The sequence below is a fragment of the Periophthalmus magnuspinnatus genome, chromosome 4 (assembly GCF_009829125.3).
Source record: "Periophthalmus magnuspinnatus isolate fPerMag1 chromosome 4, fPerMag1.2.pri, whole genome shotgun sequence".
Lineage (NCBI taxonomy): Eukaryota > Metazoa > Chordata > Actinopteri > Gobiiformes > Gobiidae > Periophthalmus > Periophthalmus magnuspinnatus.
The window spans coordinates 28,695,452-28,718,586 of NC_047129.1; the positions used below are offsets into that span (position 1 = coordinate 28,695,452).

Below are 23,135 nucleotides of genomic sequence, written 5' to 3' on the forward strand. Positions count from 1 at the left end.
GCCTGTGTGAAGGACATCAAAACCTGGATGACCTTGAATTACCTGCTCTTAAATCCTGAAAAAACAAAGGTCATTGTCGTTGGTCCCAAAGGTCAAAGAGATTCTCTGTCGGACCAGATAATCTCACTCGACAATGTGAGTATAGCTTCTAGTCCTACTGTAAAAAATCTTGGAGTCCTATTTGATCAAAATCTCTCATTCACAGCCTATATAAACCTAGCTTGTAAAACCGCATACTTTTACCTGCGAAATATAACTAAAATTAGAAATATTTTACCTAAAAACAATGCTGAAAAACTCATCCATGCATTTGTTACTTCCAGACTTGATTACTGTAATTCTCTGCTCGCCGCCTGCCCCAAAAGTACGATAAGGAGCCTCCAGTTGGTCCAAAATGCAGCGGCCAGAGTCCTAACAGGAACTAAAGGAAGAGACCACATCAGTCCTGTACTAAAATATCTGCACTGGCTTCCTGTCGAGCTTAGAATCAAATTCAAAGTCCTCCTCCTGACATACAAAGCCCTAAACGGTATGGCCCCATCCTATCTGCAAGATGCTATTGTCTCGTACCAGCCAAACAGAGCACTCCGCTCTCAGAATGCAGGACTATTACTGGTTCCTAGAGTGTCCAAAAGTACAATGGGAGGGAGAGCGTTCAGTTACCAAGCTCCTGTGCTATGGAATCAACTCAGTGCTGATGTTAAACAGGCCCCCACAGTCTCTGTATTTAAGACCAGGCTTAAAACCTTCCTCTTCAGTATAGCATATGACCAGGTTACATAGTGAGGGAGTTAGGGACATTAAAACCCGGGATAAGATAGGCTGCAGTAGGAGATAACTAGCTGTGGGAAGTATGGCAACCTGAGCACTATCCTCTGCTTCCTCCTATTTTCTCATCAGCAATGCTATTCACATGTTGTCCCCTGTCCCACTCCCCCTGTGGAGTGTAACTCTTTCAGATGCCCCGATGACAGCTGGACCCCCTCCTCCACCCGCCTCCCTCTCCTCCTCGCCTGGCTCTCATCCTCCTCACCCGGCTCTCCTCCTCCTCTCCTGGTCTTCCTCCTCCTCACCTGGTCTTCCTTCTCCTCCTGGCCTGGCCCTCCTCCGCCCCCCTCCCTCCTCCTCACCTGGCCGATTTTTCTTGTTTTGTCTGATTTTTCCTGTTGTTTGATTTTCCTGTTCGTTTTCGTGTGTAGGCAGCACGGTGGCTGAGTGGCAACACTCATGCCTCACAGCAAGAAGGTTTGGTTCGATCCCCGGGTCGCCCAGGCCTTTCTGTGTGGAGTTTTGCATGTTTCTCCCCGTGTCTGGATGGGTTTCCTCAGGGTACTCCGGTTTCCCCCATCAACCAAAACATGAATGCCCTTCGAGAGAACTGTTGTTGTGATTTTGGGTGTTACAAAAATAAAATGAATTGAATTGAATTGTGAAATGCCATTTAAAGCTACAATGACGTTTTAGCTGGAATTATGTGTGAAATGTAAAGGGGATTTGAAGGGAGAATTTTACATGTTTTACTACAAATCAAATTGGTACATTTTCATCAGCTAGTTGTGAGGGCACGTCACTATTTTCTCATGTTGATCAGTTTCAGTTTTCATTTTAATGCCATGAGCATAACCCAAAAACACAATTTAAACAGAAAAAAATAGTTTAATTTATTTCTCCAAAGCCAGAACTCTGCTTTTACTGAGGACTGGCTGTAAACCTCTCGATTAAAAGTGTCTCGTTTATCATTGAATATTTTAAACAATACATCTAAATTTGATTAAAATTCAGTAAGAATGTGATTAATTCCACAGTGCTATTTTTGAAAGGGAACTGGGATATTCTGTTAACCTTACAAATATTTGAGGTTAGCCTCAAACCACAAGAGACATTCATGAGAAATGGTGAACACCAGAAGTCAATTTTTCATTTTACTATACAGTTATTGTAAAAAATTAAAGATATATCTTTTTCTGGACAGTTTTAAAAGTGTAGTACTGGGGGTGCGGCAAGGATGTAGTGAAAGATTAATCCTAAAACTTTGCTCCCTGCACGCATTCTCCTTGGTTAATATAAATCCTCAATCCTAAAATAATTTGTTCGACTAAGATGCCATCGACCAGTTAATTGACTAAACTACCATATAATAAAATAGAGATGTTTTTTCCCAATTATGTTTAACTGTAAGACTAGACACTGTTGTATCTTGAAGTCTTCTTCCTTCAGGCCCTCTTCTGCTCTCTGCTTGCTCTCCTCCTCCTCCTCCTCTTCCTCCTCCTCCTCCTGAGCAACAGCAGACTGACTCTGGGGGCTGTATTAACCTGTGTGAGCTGAGGGGGTGTCAGTGGTGTAGTGGGATAAGCTTTTGCCTATGAACCGTAATGAAGATGGTTGGATTTCTGCCTGGTGAAATCTGTCCCTGTGTCTCTGGATATAACACTCTGACCCAAATGCAATTTACTCCCAGTAATATTTCAACTGGAAGGGCATCTGGCTTAAAAATCTGCTAAATTCTCCAAGTGACGTCTGAAAAATAATCAACTTATTTGATATCAGGACATCCCTCACTTATATCTCAAAGCCTTCTCCCTCCAGGCCTTCCTCTGCTCTCTCCTCCCTCACCTCCTTCTCTTGTTCCTTCCCTGGCCTCCTCACTTACCTTCTCCTCCCTCTCCTCCCCCTCCTCCATCTGACCCCCTCTCCCTCTCGTCCTCCTCCTTCCTCTTGTCCTCCCTCTTTTGCTCCTCCTTCTCTTAGTCTTCCTCCTCCTTCTTCCTCCTCAGAATCCCTCCTCCCTCTCCCTCTCCTACTTCTCCTCCTCCCTCTCATCCTCCATCTTCTCTTAGTTTTCCTCCTCCTTCTTCCTCCTCCCACTCCCTCCTCTTCCCTCTCTTCCCTCTCCTTCTCTTAGTCTTCCTCCTCCTTCTTCCTCCTCAGAATCCCTCCTACTCCCTCCCTCTCCTCCTTCTCCTCCTCCCTCTCATCCTCCACCTTCTCTTAGTCTCCCTCCACGTTCTTCCTCCTCCCACTCCCTCCTCCCTCTTTTCCTCCTTCTTCCTCCTCAGACTTTCTCCTCCCAACTCTCTTCCTCCTCCCTCTCCCTCTCCTCCTTCTCCTCCTCTGCCCTCTCATCCTCCTCCTTCTTAGTCTCCCTCCTCCTTCTTTCTTCTCCCTCTCCCTCCTCCCACTCCCTCCTCTCCTCCTCCTTCATCCTCCTCAGACCTCCTCCTCCCAACTCTCATCCTCCTCCTTCTCATCCTCCTTCCATTCATCCTCCTTCCTCTCTCCCTCCTCCTTCTCCTCCTCCTCCTTCCTCTCATCCTCCCTCTCTTCCTCCTCCTTCTCTTAGCCTCCCACTCCCTCCTCTCCCTCTGCTCCTCTCCTCGTCCCTGCGCTCCTCTCCTCCTGAGCAGCAGACCGCCGCTGGGGGCTGTATCCGGTGATGACTGTGCTCTGAATGCCCTCTAGATTTGAGCCCAGCTTTGATGAGTCAGACTCGATGTGATCTCCTGTCCCAGTCTCATCTGTCACCAAGGCCACAGCACCGTGGACCAGCAAAACACAACACACACACAGCTTTTTATACACGCTGATATTTACAATAGAACTCCAACCATCTGTGACTCACGCTCTCGCTGTTTTCCTCGAAATCGGAGGTAGAACGGGAACAGTCACTTGAGTCCCTGTTCACTATAAAAGCTGCTTACATATCTCAGCGTTTTAGATATTTGTGGTACTTCTTGTAAAGGGTGGAGCCTAATAAGATATGAATACAGCCTTATAATCCATCATCATCACTTCCAGGATTCAGTTCAACCAAGAAATGACTTCAGGGTTGCTTTTGTTGGCCCAGAATTAGGGTTGTTCCAATACTAGTGCTGGTATTTGCAAAAGATGGTGCACATACATTTCAGGTATCAGTATCGGCAAATACTCACTTCCCAAGATACCACACAATAACACCCAGACAAGCAAGTGCCCATGCCCATTTTAAACCTGTTGTGCTCACTTTAAACACTGACTGGAATGAGCTGGTCTAATAATGACAAAACAAGATTTGAGTCGCTTCTTTTAATGCCTGTTAGCCTTTGGAGTGTAATCTGAACTGTAATTACGACAACAATAGCGTTCCTTCCCATTTGGATGGATGACGGCGCGTTTGGCCACACCTCCTTTGCCTACATTCAGAAAATAGAGTGGATAAAGCCTCTTTGAGCCTTCCTCATTCTTCATAGGTCAGTCATTCTGCTGCAGCGGTGGGTGTGTCGCCTCTGTGGAGGAAAGGTGAAGTCAGTTTAGAGACCTGCCAAATAAACCACAGAGCGGATAAAGGTTTGGAGAGTGGCTGTTTGAAGTCTATTCACTCTCAGCTTAAAATTATTCACAAACCCAAAAATGAGGAACCTCTTATTTTAACAACACCAGGCTGCATGTGCTCTGGATGACATTTGGTTGAAGGAGTGATTAATAATCTCAGTTCAAATATTAACAATTTGTGGGTTTGGCAGTGGGCGTCTTTCTTTCAATGGTTGGTATTTCAGTGGTGCAATTTTGTGCAAGTAGGACTGTCATGATAATTTTGAAGCATGATACATCGCTACAGATAAATATTGCAATAAACGATCATATTGAAATTACTAATAACTATTTTTTAACAGACTGTTTCATTAAAAGACATGAGCTACAACAAATAAAATTGAAGTACCAATACATAGCAAATCTTATACTATTTCAACAAAAATACCCCAAAATTTCCTCACTTTTGCAAAAAAAGTACCTATGATAAATATTGAGCCCCAAAATATATTGGCCTTCCTCTACTCTCTCCACCCTCACCTCCCTCTCTTGTTCCTCCCTCACCTCCTTCCTCTCCCTCTCCTTTTCCTCCCTCTCCCTCTTCTCCTTCTCTTTTCCTCCTCCTTCTCTTAGTCTTCCTTCTTCCTCCTCAGATTCCCTCCTCCTCCCTCTCCTCCTTCTCCTCCTCCTCCTCCTCCTTTCTCTCAAAATATATGAGGCCCAAAATATAGTCCCAGCTTTCATGTATTGAACAAGAAGTCGATATAGTAATTATCGTGACGGGCCTAGGTTCAAGTTTAAAAGCAAATATGTTAATTGATTGGTTGATTGGTTGATTGGTTGTACCTGAGCTGTATTTACTGTAGTGCAAAAGTCAACACCAGCTCTAATGTAATGTGTGTGTGTGTGTTTGCAGAGGGGATCCCCCAGGTGTACTACTTCGGTCCGTGTGGTAAATATAACGCCATGGTGCTGGAGCTGCTCGGGCCCAGTCTAGAGGACCTGTTTGACCTCTGCGACCGCACCTTCTCCCTCAAGACCGTCCTCATGATAGCCATACAGCTGGTAAGACACACAAAGACATACAAAAGATCTCTACTCATCTCTATTAGAGCTGGGTACTAATAATAAATGCTACATCTCCCCTTTTCATTAATTAATTTCATAAACAATTTTGAATCCAAGACAATTTTGAATCCAAGACTCCAAGACTCCTTTCTTTTGTTCAATCAGTGGCCTTTTTTCTTTTGTTGCATTTTGGTCAAACACTTCCCTGTAACTTTCTATTGAAAAGTTATTGAAATATTATTATTACTTACATACACAAAATAAAAATGTTGACTTGTTCTGAGCCCCAATGATCACTATTCTATAAACCTGTGTTGGTATTCGTCAGATTTAAAAATCTACTCAAAGGTTGCACAAGTCAGAGGCAGTTTTTGAACTTTTATTTTGAAACCAAGATGTGACATTGTACTATAGAAAAAGCAATTATGATCAACTGTTAATTATTATCATTGTGCGCTTTAAAATTACCATAGTGTACAAAGAAAAAAACTAAATACTAACTCTAAGATACACTATAACTTTTCTGGTTGCAGCCCACCACCCGCTTGTCTCCATGGAGATGTTATGGCTTTGCTTAGAATGTACCTCAGTGTTGCATTAAACTTATCTTTTATTTATTCAATGACAGGTGTGTCATTGCTCAAATATTCATTGAAAAAACACACTGGAACAAGCATACACACGTCTGACCTGTAGTGCAGTCTCATCATCTCTCTATGGAGTTAATTAAGTTTAATGCCATATTATGTAACATTACTGGCAAAACAGAAACATCACCATGAGGACACTCTTTCAGAAAAGTTGCACAGTGCACCTTTAACTACTGCGGCCTCACTAATCTACAACACTTTTTGTTTTCATTTGTCTGGCAGATAACGCGGATGGAGTACGTCCACACTAAGAGCCTGATCTACAGAGATGTGAAGCCGGAGAACTTTCTGGTGGGACGACCCGGGAGCAAGAGGCAGCACACGATCCACATCATCGACTTTGGTTTGGCCAAAGAGTACATCGACCCCGAGACCAAAAAACACATCCCCTATCGGGAGCACAAGAGTCTAACAGGGACGGCACGCTACATGAGCATCAACACACATCTGGGCAAAGGTCAGACAGTGGTTTGGTTTGGTTTTGTTTTTTTATTAAAATTACATGTAAACGGCAAAGTCATCTATTTTCTTTCTAATCAAAATCCCTCTGAATACTCAAAAACAAAGTGACTCATTTAAATAATCTTAACTGTGAAGAGATCATGTCAGATTTTTGTTTACATGTGAACAAAGTGAGTCTTAACTGAGCATAAATGGGCTCCTTTTGACAGATTCATTGATGTTCGTTGGTAATGGGGCTGCACGATTAATCGCAACTGAATCGAAATTGCTATTTGAATAGACACAAAGAGCAAATCACAAAGGCTGCCATTTTTGAAGTATATAACAATATATCCTGTCATGTGCAGAAAAACTGCTAACCCTGTAGATTAGATGTGTAACATGGTTGGAAACACATAGTTTAAGTTTGCATTTGTTTTTTTGTTGGTTATCAGAAAAAATCACAATTAGATATTTTTCCTCAAATCGTTCAGCTGCAGTTGAGAATTACAATTATGGTCAAAGGAGGGTGTAAACTAGCAGACCTTTTAGATCCATGACTCACTAACTCCTGTTACTTGTGCTGTGCTGGGCTAACAGGACACACTTTTCTTTATTGCATGAAAAAGTAGTGTAGAAAGTCCCTTTAATAATTTACATACAAAAATGAAAATTTAATGCACTATTGTCAAGACCAGGATACATTTGCTCTCTCATCTTTGTAAACTATGAATGGCACTACTACATTATCTAATTATAGTAATGTGTCACCCATTAGGAGTTCGTGATGAGACTTGGCTGGCACTGGTCAATGTTATTTCAGTAGTTACTGCACTATTCCGTGCCGTATGTTAGTTATTGAAATAGCTTGTTGTAATTTGATCCTATAAAGGGTGTGTTCACACTTGGAAAAAAACAGTATCAAAACTGGGACAAAATTGCTAAAATGGGACTCATATTTTTTACTAATAACTGGCAATATACTGTGTAAATTTTACAGTGCAGCTAAATATTTAGTATTTTAGCATTCTACTACAAAGTAAGTAGTAGTTAGTTTGGATATTCAAACATATATGCAGCATTACACTTTTCCAAAACAATCTACGAGTCTATTGTCCCGTGGGATGAGATTAATTAGCAGCACTATTCTGTGTAACATCATGGCTGTTGTGGGAAGTCTATTTTTGGTTCAAAGCCTTGAAGGAATATTGGCAAAGTTGGCATTAACTATAAACAATAAATGCTATGCTAATGTTACTAATGTACTAATGTTATGCTAATACTAAAGGAAGCCATAGTGGTCACAAACATGTAAACAGCATCTGGCTCTGTATTTTTTTTTTCATACTTGTTTGTTTTTCATTACATTTTTCATTTTGTGTTTCAGAGCAAAGCAGAAGGGACGATTTGGAGGCACTGGGTCACATGTTTATGTACTTTCTTCGAGGTAGCCTTCCATGGCAGGGCCTAAAGGTACGTAATATTCACACATTCACTCACACACTCCTTAAAGTAAAGGGGGAACGCCTCTTAAAAACAGATGGAATCTTATCTGACGACACTCACCTGGTTATCACACCCAGAGTCAACAAATCTTTGCAAAATCATACAACTTAAGAAATGATCAATGAAATGTTTTGATGAAAAGAAAGAACAAAATCAGTTGACCGAATAATATTGTTTTGATTACTGTATTTTCATACCTAGACGAGTAAAAAAAAATGAATATGCAGTTAGCGTTTTAGGCCCTGTTAGCGAGCATTCATATTGTGTAAATCAGTAGCCCGGTGCGTTTGATGGCAGTGTTCAGGTGCGCACAGAAGACTCCATGTGCTGCGTGGGCGGCTGCTCTTGTTGGATAGATTCATGTGGAGGACGAGAGGCGGCTTAGACCAAAGCACCTACACAGAGCCTGACAGTGTACATCTAATAACATTTAGGTTTACTATGTTGTCACGAAAATTTCAATGTGGGGCTGGGAAAAATCTCTTCTTACCTCATATTGATTGATAACTATTTTCAGTTTGATATTGTTTTGTTCTTGAAATATATTAGATCTAAACTTTCTCTTATGTAAAGCCTAGAGACACATATTTTCCTATTGATTACATTGTACTTGTATCTAAAAGGTCAATTCACAAATATTTAACCTGATCATTTCTTTTACAGCAAAAATCTGCATTTAACAATAATCATTTTAGCTGCCTCCATCTGTATTAAATATTATTGGCCTATAGAAAGTCCAGTAGTTGGATCTGAAAAAGCTGGACTAATGCATCTCTACTCAATACTTTCATTCATTCGGCTACAACAGCACTTGTCAACACTTGTCATCAACACTTTATATTTATACTATTCCAGGAGAGGAGCCAGTTGGACCCATTTATGCACAAATGTGTACAGTGCTCTTTGGTGTACAACTATTTATTCCTTATTATGTAGCCAGTGTAAAGTTTTTTCATGCTTTTTATGACAAGTTTGGCTGATTAACTAATTATTTAAGTTTTAGCAATTATCAATTAGCATCTATTTCTTTTCATGTTAGCGGTTGTAGCCAGTCAATGGGTTTCAGAAAGATGAAAAATAACAACTGTTGCCATGATTATTCACTTAAACGCATCTCTTTAATGGTAAAAAGTCCTCAAAATGTCACACATAACAGGAAGAACCCATGCTGAAACCCATGAATTACTTAAGTTTTGTATTATTTATTTACATATAATGGTAGTTGTAGCTTCTGTGCGCCGTACACTTGCTGTGGTTACATAAGGCTGATTAGTTTTGAATGTGTGGGCTGTTAAAATGCACTCTGCCACCATCAGTCATATACTTTTTATATGATATACCGCTAACCTTTGATAGCATGGGCCAGTAGAGTGTTATTACCAGCTGTTGGGCTGTTGGTACTTTTCAAAACATACAGGGCTTCTTCCCCCTCCACCTACACACAGCATAGTTATTTTATATTTACTATATTTTGTACATACAGTATACAAAACAAAGTAATGCCTGTCTTATTTCTCTTTTGCTACTTTTGCTTTTTTATTATTTAGAATTTGATTACATTTACATTTTTTGCCTTTTTGTTATATTATACTAATATGTGAGCTAATGTGCCCTGGTGGATCAGTAAAGTTTATTTAAGAGTGCGTTTAGTCCTCGTTTGGTCCTGCTTTGAGCCCAGTTTAATTTCTAATGCAGGCCTGATTTAGTCCTGTTGTAGTCTTGGTTTAGTCCTCTTGTAGTCTTGGTTTAGTCCTGTTCTAGTCTTGGTTTAGTCCCGGTCTAGTCTTGGTTTAGTCCCGGTTTAGTCCTGTTCTAGTCTTGGTTTAGTCCCGGTTTAGTCCCGGTTTAGTCCCGGTCTAGTCTTGGTTTAGTCCCGGTCTAGTCTTGGTTTAGTCCCGTTCTAGTCTTGGTTTAGTCCCGTTCTAGTCTTGGTTTAATCCTGATCTAGTCTTGGTTTAATCCTGATCTAGTCTTGGTTTAGTCCTGGTGTAGTCTTGGTTTAGTCCTGGTGTAGTCTTGGTTTAGTCTTGTCTTAGTCCTGATCGAGTCTTGGTTTAGTCCCGATCGAGTCTTGGTTTAGTCCCGATCGAGTCTTGGTTTAGTCCCGATCGAGTCTTGGTTTAGTCCCGATCGAGTCTTGGTTTAGTCCCGATCGAGTCTTGGTTTAGTCCCGGTCGAGTCTTGGTTTAGTCCCGGTCGAGTCTTGGTTTGGTCCCGGTCGAGTCTTGGTTTGGTCCCGGTCGAGTCTTGGTTTAGTCCCGGTCGAGTCTTGGTTTAGTCCCGTTCTAGTCTTGGTTTAATCCCGATCTAGTCTTGGTTTAATCCCGATCTAGTCTTGGTTTAGTCCTGGTGTAGTCTTGGTTTAGTCCTGGTGTAGTCTTGGTTTAGTCTTGTCTTAGTCCTGATCGAGTCTTGGTTTAGTCCCGATCGAGTCTTGGTTTAGTCCCGGTCGAGTCTTGGTTTAGTCCCGATCGAGTCTTGGTTTAGTCCCGATCGAGTCTTGGTTTAGTCCCGATCGAGTCTTGGTTTAGTCCCGGTCGAGTCTTGGTTTAGTCCCGGTCGAGTCTTGGTTTAGTCCTGGTCTAGTTTTGGTTTAGTCCTGGTCTAGTTCAGGCAGAGTACTAGATCTAGTCCCAGTTAAGAATCAGTTTAATGTGATTGTGTGAACACACTTTGAGTCTAGCTCTTATGCTAATATTGTTCCCCCATAACTTATGTTCTTCCTTTTGTGTTTTACAGGCAGACACTTTGAAAGAGCGGTACCAGAAAATCGGGGACACTAAACGGGCCACACCAATAGAAGTTCTTTGTGAAAATTTCCCAGGTCTGTGTTTCCAGATGTCCGTCCCTTTAACTGTAACGCTGTGTCCGTATCATATTTGACATATTCTTTGATACAGAAGAAATGGCCACCTACCTGCGATATGTGAGAAGACTGGATTTCTTTGAGAAGCCGGACTACGACTACTTAAGGAAGCTCTTCACTGACCTCTTCGATAGAAACGGCTTCGTCTTTGACTACGAGTATGACTGGGTCGGCAAATCACTCGTAAGTATCCTCCACTGTGTTCATACTTGTTTACACGGCTTAAAGGAGCTGTACCGGATTTTTTTTCATGTAATAAAGTCAAATATTATAAACGCAGCTGTTATTGTCTAAATGAGACCACTTTGTGCTGTCTGCATCTAATTATAAACTATTTTTAGAAACATAGAACCTGAAACTAAGGCTGTTGTGCAGTTAGCGTGCTAGTTATTGTTAGTGGCATGACAATGAAACATTACTCTGACCTCTGAAAGCTGTAAAAATGCACTTATAAGCTCATCTTGGTGAATAATTATGATGCTCTGTTGAGTTGAAGCAGAGAGGAAAAAGTGTGGACTGCTGCAAACCATTTAAAACAAACTAGTTCTGTGTTTCATGTTTTAAGACGGCAAAAATGAGGCACAGCACTTTTAAATAATATAAAACCTTATAGTCAATGCCCTCATTTTATTTACTTAAACAGCTGAGACTTTAGCTTCAACTTTCTATGAAAACTACTACTAAAGTGGTTCGCACACACCAAAACTGTTGTACAATTTCAGACTAGTTGGGATGACAATGTACTGATAAATAATACACCAAAAATGTATTATGAATTGTATTTTTATCAAACTGGAATAAAGTAACAATACCTGATAGTGGAAGAGACTTATTTTCAGTGTTGGCCTCACACTTTCACATCTGATAAATGATTACAGAAATATTTTTTGATTTGCATTTTGGTCAGCATCCTTTTCAGGAAGTTCACGAATTGTTCTTCAGATAATGAGTTAGACAAATGTTCCTAAATTTTCATAAAATGGCGGCCCTTTGTGTTCAAAATCTGCTCTATAATTGTTTTACTGTTTATCCGTAACATAAGCTACAGTTGTTGGCGTTATTATTAATAGTCATGTGATTGTTTGAAACGTTTAGCACCCTTTTCAGGAAGTTCACGAATAATTCTCATGAACATTTGCCTGTTTCATAAAATGGCGGTCCAAATTGTGTTCAAACCCTGCTCTGTAATTACTCTACTGTTTATCCATAACATAACCTACAGTTGTCGGATCCCATTGTTCGATTGTCCAGTGAAGCGCTCGTGTTAAACAAACGTCCCAGACAAAGGAGGCGGAAGAGGAAGGATGTGATGAAATAACTTTAACACCTGTGTCTGTGTTTCCTTTTAGCCCACTCCTATAGGCCCCATCCCCAGCGACACGCCCCTACAGCCCAGCAGCAGAGACAAAGCACAACAGCAGACCAAAAACCCGGTCAGTACACACACATTTACACTCTACGTTAACTAAGACACAAGCATTGACCATCCCGGACCAACCTCCTCTCTACATGTGTCCGCTGTGAGCACCTTACCAGAAAACAAGTCCAGGTCAGAAGAGCTGGTTCAGTCAATAATACAGTTAAATAATATTATCCTGTTATATGAAACTTTGGAGGACTTTTTCCCATTCAAAAGATACAATATTTATTAGAAAAATATTCACTTTCCTAACGATTTAAAGACGCACACATTGAAAGGAGTTGTCCAGTGTTTTGGAAATAATATTTGGAGAGGAGGTCACGACACACTATTGCGAGAAAGAGAAGTAAATGACACACTCGAAACATTTTAGATTATATTTCTGGGTTTCAGACGATATCACAACATTTTATAGGCCAATTATGTTTAAGACAAATGGGGGCAGCTGAAATAAATATTGTTAAAATGTAGATTTCGGTTGTAATACAGTGAGTTCTTGGGTTTAGCCACAAAAAGAAATGACCAGGTCCAACATTTGTGTATCCATGGGTCCAGAATGATGAAACGTTGCCATAGAAATTAACAATTCAAATCGAAGTACTGTATGTTCTGAATTGTCAATCGTCCTCAAAATGGCACCTTGTAACAGGAAGGTGCACAGCGAACCCAGATCTGGATAAACTAACATGATCGGTGCTTAGGCTTTCATCGCAAACATCAATGCAAAACCATCATCACATATGGCAACCAATTAGCGCTTTGTCACGAGGAAAAATAAATATATAACACATTTCTGTCACTTCTCATATCTGATTCTCCAAAGAGGGATGGGTTAAATATTACAGGTAGCTAGATTGTCGTACACTCTTTAAAAAAAACGTGTACGTGTTAACATAAAATTGAAACGGGTGAAACACGGTGACCTCAATCTAGTCTCTGTTGTCACGGCGATCAAACTGTAGCTTTAGCTTTAATTTATTCCTCACACCTTTTCACTCCAAGTCTCAGTCTTTGCTGAACGAGTGTAAAATGCTAATTGCTTTGTTCATACAACCGATGATATCTACGCATCTACCCAAGTTCTGTCATGATACGATACAGTGCTCATTCATAGGACTCACAATTACAATATATATAAAAATATGCTGCAAGTCTGCCTTTGATAATTGCTTTAACTCATGTGCCAAGTTATAATTAAGTCACGTTTAAATATGATTGTCATGTGATTGTTCGATACGTATTTAGCACCTTTTCAGGAAGTTCACGAATAGTTCATCCCGTAATCGGCTACTCCTTAACCCCCCCGTTGTGTAATAGGGAGTAACAATGGTATGGAGTATACATTATAACAATATTAGCTAAATAACAACTCGTAATATCAAAATACAGGGGCAGGGAAAGTACTAGCTAAAGCACCGTGTACCCGACAAAGACTTAAGCCAATTTTTATTTAATTTACAACTGAATTCTCTGTAATAAAAGTGTCATTACAACTCTATTAATTCAATCTGTACTGAATGTGAAAAAGGTGCACTGTGTAACTTTTTTTTTTATGGCGGGTCTGCTATCTACTTGTTTCCATGGAGCTGTTGTTGCTTTGCCTGAAATGCTCCACAGTATAGTATTAAACCGGTCTATCTTGCATTTATTCAATTGCAGATGGGTTTTTTTTGCTAAGGAAACACAGTTAAAACGTGCATTATTTCTGTGAGTGGGCTCGCCTCTCCACAGATGTAACCCGACCTAGTAGCGTTTCCATGGAAATAAGTTTGATGCATACTGTCTGTTCAATATTCCAGTTATACCAGATATTATACCTTACTGTGTTCCTCTTCTAATTTAATATAACAGCACAATTTACTTTTATATCTTAAATGAACACAGTAAAAGTTACACAGTGCACCTTTAAATGATAGACAAACACTAGGTTATAATCACACACAGTACAAACCCCGCGTCCCCCGTGTCCGCTCTTTTCCCGTAGAAACCACGCATGTCCAAGTGCATTAGTTTTTACGAGTGACCTGTTACTCTGGACTCTGGTCTCGTTTATGACTCCTCCATTTAACACTCGGATCGGCCCGATAACGACACGCCACTGTCCACACCCCGGCTCTGGTTACTGTACAACGAATCCTGGTTCAACACAAACGATAACAGTCCTACATATGACTGTGTACTGCTTATTAGAGCCACGTGAAGATACCAGTGGGTTATGAACATGGACAGGTACTAAAACTGCAGGACATTTGAACATTTTTTGCGATATTTTGCTGTTAAGAATGACACAAAATTGACTCTTGTGAGCTTTAAACCTTGTTACCTCATCAAAAACAGACCTGGAGTTGTGTTTTGTTTCATCCACACATGTTTGAGTAACACTTTATTAGTCTGTTCTACTTTGTGATGTCAGGACGCAGTATTTTACAAGTTAACAGCAGCTTTTTTGCGTTTTTTCAGTACTGATTAGCAATTCCAGGTGTGAAATAATCCAAATGATTCAAGTGAGGTTGTTAGAAGTTTAAAAACACACAACAGTTGAGCACTTCCTGTATTATCTCATGACATCACAAGGTGGAACAGAGTGTTTTCTGTTTGGGAGAAGAACTCGGTGTAAATACGCAGGGTTTGTGTGTTAAACATGTGAATGAAACAAAACCCAAACACTCCAGAAAATAGCAAATACAGGCCCGTTATTTGGACTTGGACTTGAACCATATCAACAACCTTAAAAACATTTTCTGCTACGTTGCGATTGGTTTGTACAATATTTACTCCATGGACTAATGTTTCTGATGAAATGCTCATAGGTAAAGGTAGGCCTCTCCTCGCACCGTTCCTTTAAATGTTCTCTAAGCAATTTAAAGTGGACCTAAGCCGTTTTTTCTGTCCCTCCTGCATGATTTGAGTGTTGACGCTTACACGACGATAATTTTTGCTCCCCTCTTACTCCTCTTAACATAGTCTGTCTTAACAAGCCTGCTTCTGCTTGGGAAATGTCTTCTATAATTTTTTGTTTGTTTTTTGTTCTTTTTTTACACCAACCCACCCCCCCTCCCCTTTCCCTTCCCTCACCTCCCTCCACCTCCACCTCCTCTTCCTCACCTCCTCCTCCTCCTCACCCTCATTCCTCACACTCCACCCGGCTCTATCCCTTATTTTTGTTTTGTTTTGCACTTTTGCGTGAAGTCGCCCGAGCCCAAAGGAAGCGAGTCTCAGCCCACCCCCGTGACCAATAAGGAGACTTTGGGGTCCCACCTCACAGCTGAGCGCTTGGGGGGCTCTGTACAGGTACCTGCTGCTAATGCTAATGCTAAATGCTAAATGCTGGAAACTAGTGCATGTTGCTTAATAGTATGTTTTATTTATTTTTTATTTTTTTTATTCTTTTTTTTGCTTGTGTTGGTTTTGGTTCCCCTCTCACACTGACCACACACACTGCCTGCCTCAGTCTTTGCCTCCTCTCATCCCAAATCGATGTCGAAAGCTTTTATTTGCTCTAATTAAAGGTGCACTACGCAACTTTTCCAGTGGAGGGTCTAACACCTGCTTGTCGTCTCCATGGAGATGTTATTTCTTTGCCTGTAATATTGAACGGAGACGAGCAACAGATCCGTGGAGATGGAAGTCGATAAATACAAGTTTGATTATTTTATGGAAAAAAATGACATCTCCGTGGAAACGAGCAGGTGGCAGACCCTCGCCAGAAAGGTTGCGTAGTGCAGCTTTAAAGCTTCAAATGCCTGGCTGCGCAGAGAAAGGCTATAGTACGGATATTATAGAGTGGTAGTAAAGGTGTCAGTGTTTTATTTTTTCATTAGTCGCCAAAAATACAAAAAAAGAAAAAAATGCAGCCCTCTCACCATCAAATGCATGTCTGTATAAGAAATTAAAAGTGAACTGCGTAACTTTTCTGCTACAGTGTCCACCACCACAGTGTTTGTCTCCGTGGAGATGTTATTGCTTTCCCTGGAATGTCCCAGACGGTGCCAGCAGGCTAAGCTAATGGTCAGATCTGTGGAGAGGCGAGTCCGCTCCCAGAAACAAATGTTTTTTTTATTTTTATTCTAAGGCAATAAAAACACCTCCTAACTGATTAAACTCAAGATGGAAAAGTTTAACGCCCTGCTGTGGAACATTCCAGGCAAAGCAATAACGTCGCCATGGCGATGAGCAGCTGGTGAATGTCACAAAGTTACACAGTCCACCTTTAAGTCGTTCATATAGATTAGGTAGAACAAAGCCTATGGATATATATATATTTTCAGATAAATTTACAAACCTTAAGTTGTTCTAAATATCTTTGTCTATAAATGAACCTTAACAATCAACCTAATAATTTAAACTACACATTTGTTATTAGATTTACCTTAAAAACAGGCTTTCACTGAGAGGTAAAACTGTTAAGGCTCAAATACGCCACCTTGTGTTGGATGACGGGGTTGCTCTTTAAACTTTGGGTTACAGCTGTTTTTGTGTTCTGCGATAAAGGTGAGAGACTGGGAGTATTTGATAACTCTATACAGTTCTGTACTAAGGGTTTCTGGCAGATTGAAAGAAATTTATGATTAAATTAGACACAATTTAAGGCAAGACACTGCAGATGAAGAGGAGAGATTACTGCAGATTAACATTACAAGGTGAAAAACTTTAAATGTGTGTAAGAAATATATAGAAATAAGGCATTCTTGTGTGAAAATGGACAAAACTGCACATATTTGAGACATTTAAATCTGAAAAATTGATAGAGTAGGTTTAATTTTCGTTCATATTAGATGCGAGCAAACAAAAATACAGAGGGTATTTTAGTTATATCTATAAATAATATAAAGTAAACTATATCTTACTGAAAATTTGTCTTAGAAACTCAAATTTCACCTTATTTTTGGAGTTTAAACTTTAATAACTCAGGTTTAGAATTAGATAGTTGTGATCTTTATGTCCTTTTATGCATTTTGAGAATACTACCTTTGAAATTACAGTGTCTTGTATAAATCATAAAGTTCATTAAATGGAATAATAAAACGTATTTAGGACCGTGCTGTAGTTTCCAGATTGAAAGCCCTTATCTTGAGAGAGCGAAATGACCAAAAAATACTGAATAAAGTGAGTTTTTCTGTAGTGTCTCGCCTTAAACCTGCCTTTGCACAGTACTGTATGTATTTTACCATTTAACTTATATACCCCTCCGTTTTATGTAGAATTGGCTGTTAAACGTTCCGTCTGTTTTCCGGTGCAGGTGATGAGCTCCACGAACGGAGAGCTGAACACGGACGACCCCACAGCGGGACACTCCAACGCCCCCATCACCGCGGCAACCGAGGTCGAGGTGGCAGACGAAACCAAGTACGAAACCACAATGTAAAACTCACTCCTCTGGATTCAAGTAACGTGATTTTACAGTGACGATGGGATTAAACTGATCAAAGTCAGGAGCGGTGGCTCAGTGGGTTAGGGCAGCGCTTCCCAAAACGAAGGTCGAAGAATAGATTCGGGAGCTCGGAAGTTCTGTCATTGTGTCCTTAGGCAAGACACTTCACCCGCGTTGCCGAGTATGACTGCGATGTGTGCGTGAGTGTTGGTGTTGGTTGAAGAGGCTGATGTAACTGTGTGTATGAAATGAGGGTGAGACGAGACAGTTTCTTCAAGACGACACAGGAAATAAAGTCCATGAGAACAAGACAAGACGAGGCTTTGACAGTATTCATTTTTAAAAAGTATTTGGCCTCACCACTTTTTATTTATTTCATATTTTTGTAGTCATTGTAGCTGCTTTTAGAACTACAGCTTCTCAAAAAATGTATCTCACCAGCACTTGCCCCCTTTTTGTCCAATCCAAATGTAAACACCGGAGAAAATCTTAGTCTGCAGGAGTTTTATCTTGCAAGATGTGGTCCAATCCTTAGTTTGTAATGTAAATGAATAATGAGTCCGCTTTGAGAGGCTTCGACAACCCTGTAAAGAGCGTTATTATTAAGTCTGAGTACAGTCCCAAGTCATCGGTCCTACATTTTACTTAAGTCTTGAGTCACAGCAATGACTTAGTATCCCATCTGTGATTAATGTACTAGAACTATTATAGATTTATTGTTATATACACTCACCTGAAGGATTATTAGGAACACCATACTAATACGGTGTTTGACCCCCTTTCGCCTTCAGAACTGCCTTAATTCTACGTGGCATTGATTCAACAAGGAGCTGATTCATTCTTTAGAAATGTTGACCCATATTGATAGGAGCATCTTGCAGTTGATGTAGATTTGTGGGATGCACATCCAGGGCACAAAGCTCCTGTTCCACCACATCCCAAAGATGCTCTATCGGGTTGAGATCTGGTGACTGTGGGGGCCATTGTAGTACAGTGAACTCATTGTCATGTTCAAGAAAACAATTTGAAATGATTGGAGCTTTATGACATGGTGCATTATCCTGCTGGAAGTAGCCATCAGAGGATGGGTACATGGTGGTCATGAAGGGATGGACATGGTCAGAAACAATGTTCAGGTAGCCCGTGGCATTTAAACGATGCCCAATTGGCACTAAGGGACCTAAAGTGTGCCAAGAAAACATCCCCCACACCATTACACCACCACCACCAGCCTGCACAGTGGTAACAAGGCATGATGGATCCATGTTCTCATTCTGTTTACGCCAAATTCTGACTCTACTATTTGAATGTCTCAACAGAAATCGAGACTCATCAGACCAGGCAACATTTTTCCAGTCTTCATCTGTCCAATTTTGGTGAGCTCGTGCAAATTGTAGCATCTTTTTCCTATTTGTAGTGGAGATGAGTGGTACCCGGTGGGGTCTTCTGCTGTTGTAGCCCATCCGCCTCAAGGTTGTGCGTGTTGTGGCTTCACAAATGCTTTGCTGCATTCCTCGGTTGTAACGAGTGGTTATTTCAGTCAACGTTGCTCTTCTATCAGCTTGAATCACTCGGCCCTTTCTCCTCTGACCTCTAGCATCAACAAGGCATTTTCGCCCACAGGACTGCCACATACTGGATGTTTTTCCCTTTTCACATCATTCTGTGTAAACCCTAGAAATGGTTGTGCGTGAAAATCCCAGTAACTGAACTTGTGTATTGTGAAATACTCAGACCGGCCCGTCTGGCACCAACAACCATGCCACACTCAAAATTGCTTAAATCACCTTTCTTTTCCATTCTGACATTCAGTTTGGAGTTCAGGAGATTGTCTTGACCAGGACCACACCCCTAAATGCATTGAAGCAACTGCCATGTGATTGGTTGATTAGATAATTGCATTAAGGAGAAATTGAACAGGTGTTCCTAATAATACAGGTGTTCCTAATAATCCTTTAGGTGAGTGTATAGTGTTTTTGAACTGTATTGAGTTAGGACAAGACGAGGCTTTGGCGGTATTTATTTAAAAAAAAGCAGTTGGCCTCACGATTTTGGATTTTTTTCTTATTTTTGCAGCAGGAACGTTGAGCTCTGTTTTTGCCCACCTCTTTTAAAATGAATATTTCCACTACATAAAGTTGTTTTTTTTTTCCTGTTGTGCATGTGTCTGCTCTATAGTCCTAATCTGTGACACACGTGGATCATTGTTGTAATTTGCACATCTTAGATCACAATATTCATCTAAAACAACTTAATAAGAGAAACAAATACGCTGACTTCTGCTTTTGAAAACTGCGGTGTCCATTTGGAGCTGACGTTGCCGTAAACGTCATCAGAACAAAGAGCCGTGTAGCGGGTGGTACCTCTAATAGACAGTTGCACATCACATTAGCGAGTAGTAGTAGTAGAGTATCCCATGTGTATTATCGATTAAGAAAATAAAATTGGAGAACGAAGTAAGTACGTCACAGAAAATAAGCGATTTAAAGATTGTCCAAACATGCACCAGTCACTCCAAAAAACAACTTTAAGAGAGTAAATGAGAAGGGGAAACAATCATAACACGGTTTAAAAGCTCTGAAAAGTTGATTTTTGCAGAAAAGGTTTGCGTTAAAATAAAATATGCGTCTCTGTTTTGCAGGTGCTGTTGTTTCTTCAAGAGGAGAAAGAGGAAAGCTCTCCAGCGGCACAAATAAAGCTTGGAACTTGAATTGTTGTGGTCACTGTCGCGTTTTAAATGGAAGCAACTGCACCGCCCCCCCCGCCCCCCCCCACTACCACCATTACCACCACCACCAAACCCACCCAACAAACTGCCCCCAGACACCCCGCCCGCCCCTCCTCCTGCCACGTTTACCCCCGTGCGCTCTCTCGCTCTCGATTCAAGGAATGTTGAAGTCCTCTTTGACTCCGCAACAAACTTTGATTCCTTTGAAAAAACTTTATTACTCCAAAAGTGGGGGAGTGACGTTTAAAAGCTGTAAAACAAAACTATGTGGCGTGAAAATGAAAAAGTTGTATTTAGATTCCATAAAGGACGTGTATTGTTCAGGGGAAATGTGAGTGAATGGAAACGCTCCTAAAGTAACCCGGTACCACTTTACTGTCGGTTTGCGTTTATTTATGGTTTAAAATGGGGAAAATAGTTGGTATTTTTAGGACTTAAACACGTTATAAGGTATTTAAAGAGAAATACTGCGATAAATGATAATATTGCCGCTACTTTCCGCTGATTCAATAACAATAATGCAGGATAATTACCGGAAATTGGTCAGAAAATAGCTATGAAAGTCACTTATTCAACCTTTTACAGCTTAAACGTTTTTGTATTAAGAACTAAAATACCCCAAATCTCCTACTTTTACAAAGAAAACGTACACACGATAAATATTGAGCTCCAAAATGTATTGTTCTTATGGTCTGTAGCTGCCCAAAAGATGTGATTTTATTTTTATTAACTGGGAAAATGTGATGAATTACATAGATTTTTACCCTTTAATTCCATGATTTGTGCGTTCAGCTTTAGAAAATATTGAGTTAAGGGATCGGAATATTTTGCGTTTTAAGAAGAGTTTGCCCCTGATCCATGTTCACATTTATTTATTAACACAAGTAAAAGTACAAACTGAGCCATGTCCACGAATACTGGAAAATATTAAGATGGTTTAGGCGTAACATCTGGCAAAACAGAAACTTGTAAGGGAGGGTTGGGCGATATGATGATTTAGCACAAGTTTTATTTAATCTTATTCAAAAAGGATTTCAAAATATATTTCCTGAACAGATACAGACTTTTACTGATTGCATTTATCTCAAAAAATGTCAAATTTCCTCCTGTAATACCGGAACTCTGCTCCAAACTTGAAGAGTATTAAGGATTGGATGAAATCAAATATATTACACAACCCTAATGTAAGTATAATTTGAAATTGTGGATAAAACATTGCACTTGTTAACGGTAAAATCAGTACTGGATCTGATCACATTAACTTATAAATCCAAGGACGCAGATGGGTTATGCTGTGAAATATTTTATACGAATATTTAAGTAACACGACAAACTTCTTCTGAACTTTTACGTCAACTTGTCGGCATAGCAACCATAGCGAGCATTAACAGCAACAAACAAAACAATGACAAAATCAACCAATCAAAAGGTGTCAGCCCTGAACTCAACACAAATATAAGATTTTTACACTGATACTAGGTTTAAGTCCCATTGATGCAGTACAGAAAACCATGGCAACATCTCACTAATATTTTAATAACTAAAAGCATTGTTGTTACCTAATAACTGCAAATATAAATGTTATTTCTGTCTGTTTTTAACCGGACAATGAGAGCAGACCTATGTTAAAGTGGTACCTGGTCTTTTTATTGTTCTGTTGATTATCTTCCTTTGGTGTGGGATCAAGAGTGGAGAGCGATTATGGATCTGTTCAAATTTGGAGGATTTTTATGTTATTTTTGTTTTTCTTTTTTTGTAAATTCAATCCTCAGTTTTCAAAAAATCCCTTAACTGAAAAGTTATTTTTATGGCGTAGTGTTTTTGGACAATTTTGCTCCTTGGATTGGATTTTTTTCGTCTGTTAATATGGACGTTTGTAGCACAGTTTCTGGCCTCAGGTACTGTGTGTGAAGATCAAGAGGAACCGGTAATTAAGCTCTCTTACTATTATTATTATTATTATTATTATTGCACTTTTGGAGAAAATACACAGAAATACATTGACAGTGGATGTTTAGGTTTGAAATTAACAATTATGGAAATGACTTAATAAAGACTGACCTAGGACGAGTCTTCACAATGCTTATGTATCTGAGTTACGGCCGAATAATGTGGATTTACATGGAGAAAAAACAATATGTCTTTCATTTTTTTATTTCTTACATCAAAATAATTTACCAGGAAATCATAGTTTGTGCCTTTCTAAGTAAAATGTTTAAAGCTCTTTGTCTGGTCTTTTTTCTGTTATACGTGTGAATGTGGAGTTACTGTTGTGTTTTCAAATGTGTAAATCTTGTTTGATTGTCATAATTTCAGATGGAGGGCAGGAGAGTATATACTTCTTTTCACTGTTTTTGAAGGAAATATCCAATCTCATGATCGACAAATGTTGAACCTTAATCTTTATGTATTTGGGATCAGCTCCACAAACTTGCCATATTAATCCTATAGTCTAATGATCCGACTTTTGGCTCTTTTATGCAATCAAAATCTCTTAGATCGGTTCCTTTTCAAGAGCCGTTCAAAAGACTGACTATTTTACTAGTTATTTATGACAGAAGCCAATGTGAGAACTAATTTAATCTACACACTAATCCCAGAGACGTGACCCAGGCTCAGATGTGTTTAAAATGGTTCAAACTGAGAGTAAGTTTACCCTTTGAAATGATGCAGAACCTAATACAGTTTTGCAGTACAATAATAATAATAACTTAAAACTAACTAAAAAACTAAAACTAAAAAAATATTTGATTCTTTGAAAAAATAAGATGTTCATGTTTAATAATCTTATGTTGTCA

The 23,135-nt window shown here is 39.8% G+C and overlaps 1 protein-coding gene across 10 annotated transcripts in view; it reads left to right on the plus strand.

Annotated features, from left to right (window-relative positions):
- LOC117369572 (casein kinase I) overlaps positions 1 to 22,561 on the plus strand; it is a 59,353-nt gene extending 36,792 nt beyond the window's left edge. For 2 of the 10 annotated variants that reach the window (XM_033964828.2, XM_033964827.2), the window contains exons 4-12: positions 5,204 to 5,352; positions 6,228 to 6,462; positions 7,834 to 7,919; positions 10,692 to 10,776; positions 10,853 to 11,001; positions 12,168 to 12,251; positions 15,428 to 15,529; positions 17,478 to 17,599; positions 20,251 to 20,401. In XM_033964828.2, the coding sequence (XP_033820719.1) occupies positions 5,204 to 5,352; positions 6,228 to 6,462; positions 7,834 to 7,919; positions 10,692 to 10,776; positions 10,853 to 11,001; positions 12,168 to 12,251; positions 15,428 to 15,529; positions 17,478 to 17,599; positions 20,251 to 20,305 (1,067 nt within the window). In that variant the 3' untranslated portion in view covers positions 20,306 to 20,401. Of the gene's footprint in view, positions 1 to 5,203; positions 5,353 to 6,227; positions 6,463 to 7,833; positions 7,920 to 10,691; positions 10,777 to 10,852; positions 11,002 to 12,167; positions 12,252 to 15,427; positions 15,530 to 17,477; positions 17,600 to 20,250 lie in introns of all 10 variants that reach the window. The other 8 variants (XM_055221233.1, XM_033964835.2, XM_055221231.1 and 5 more) reach the window with 7 other exon arrangements.
- The last annotated feature ends 574 nt before the right edge of the window (positions 22,562 to 23,135 follow it).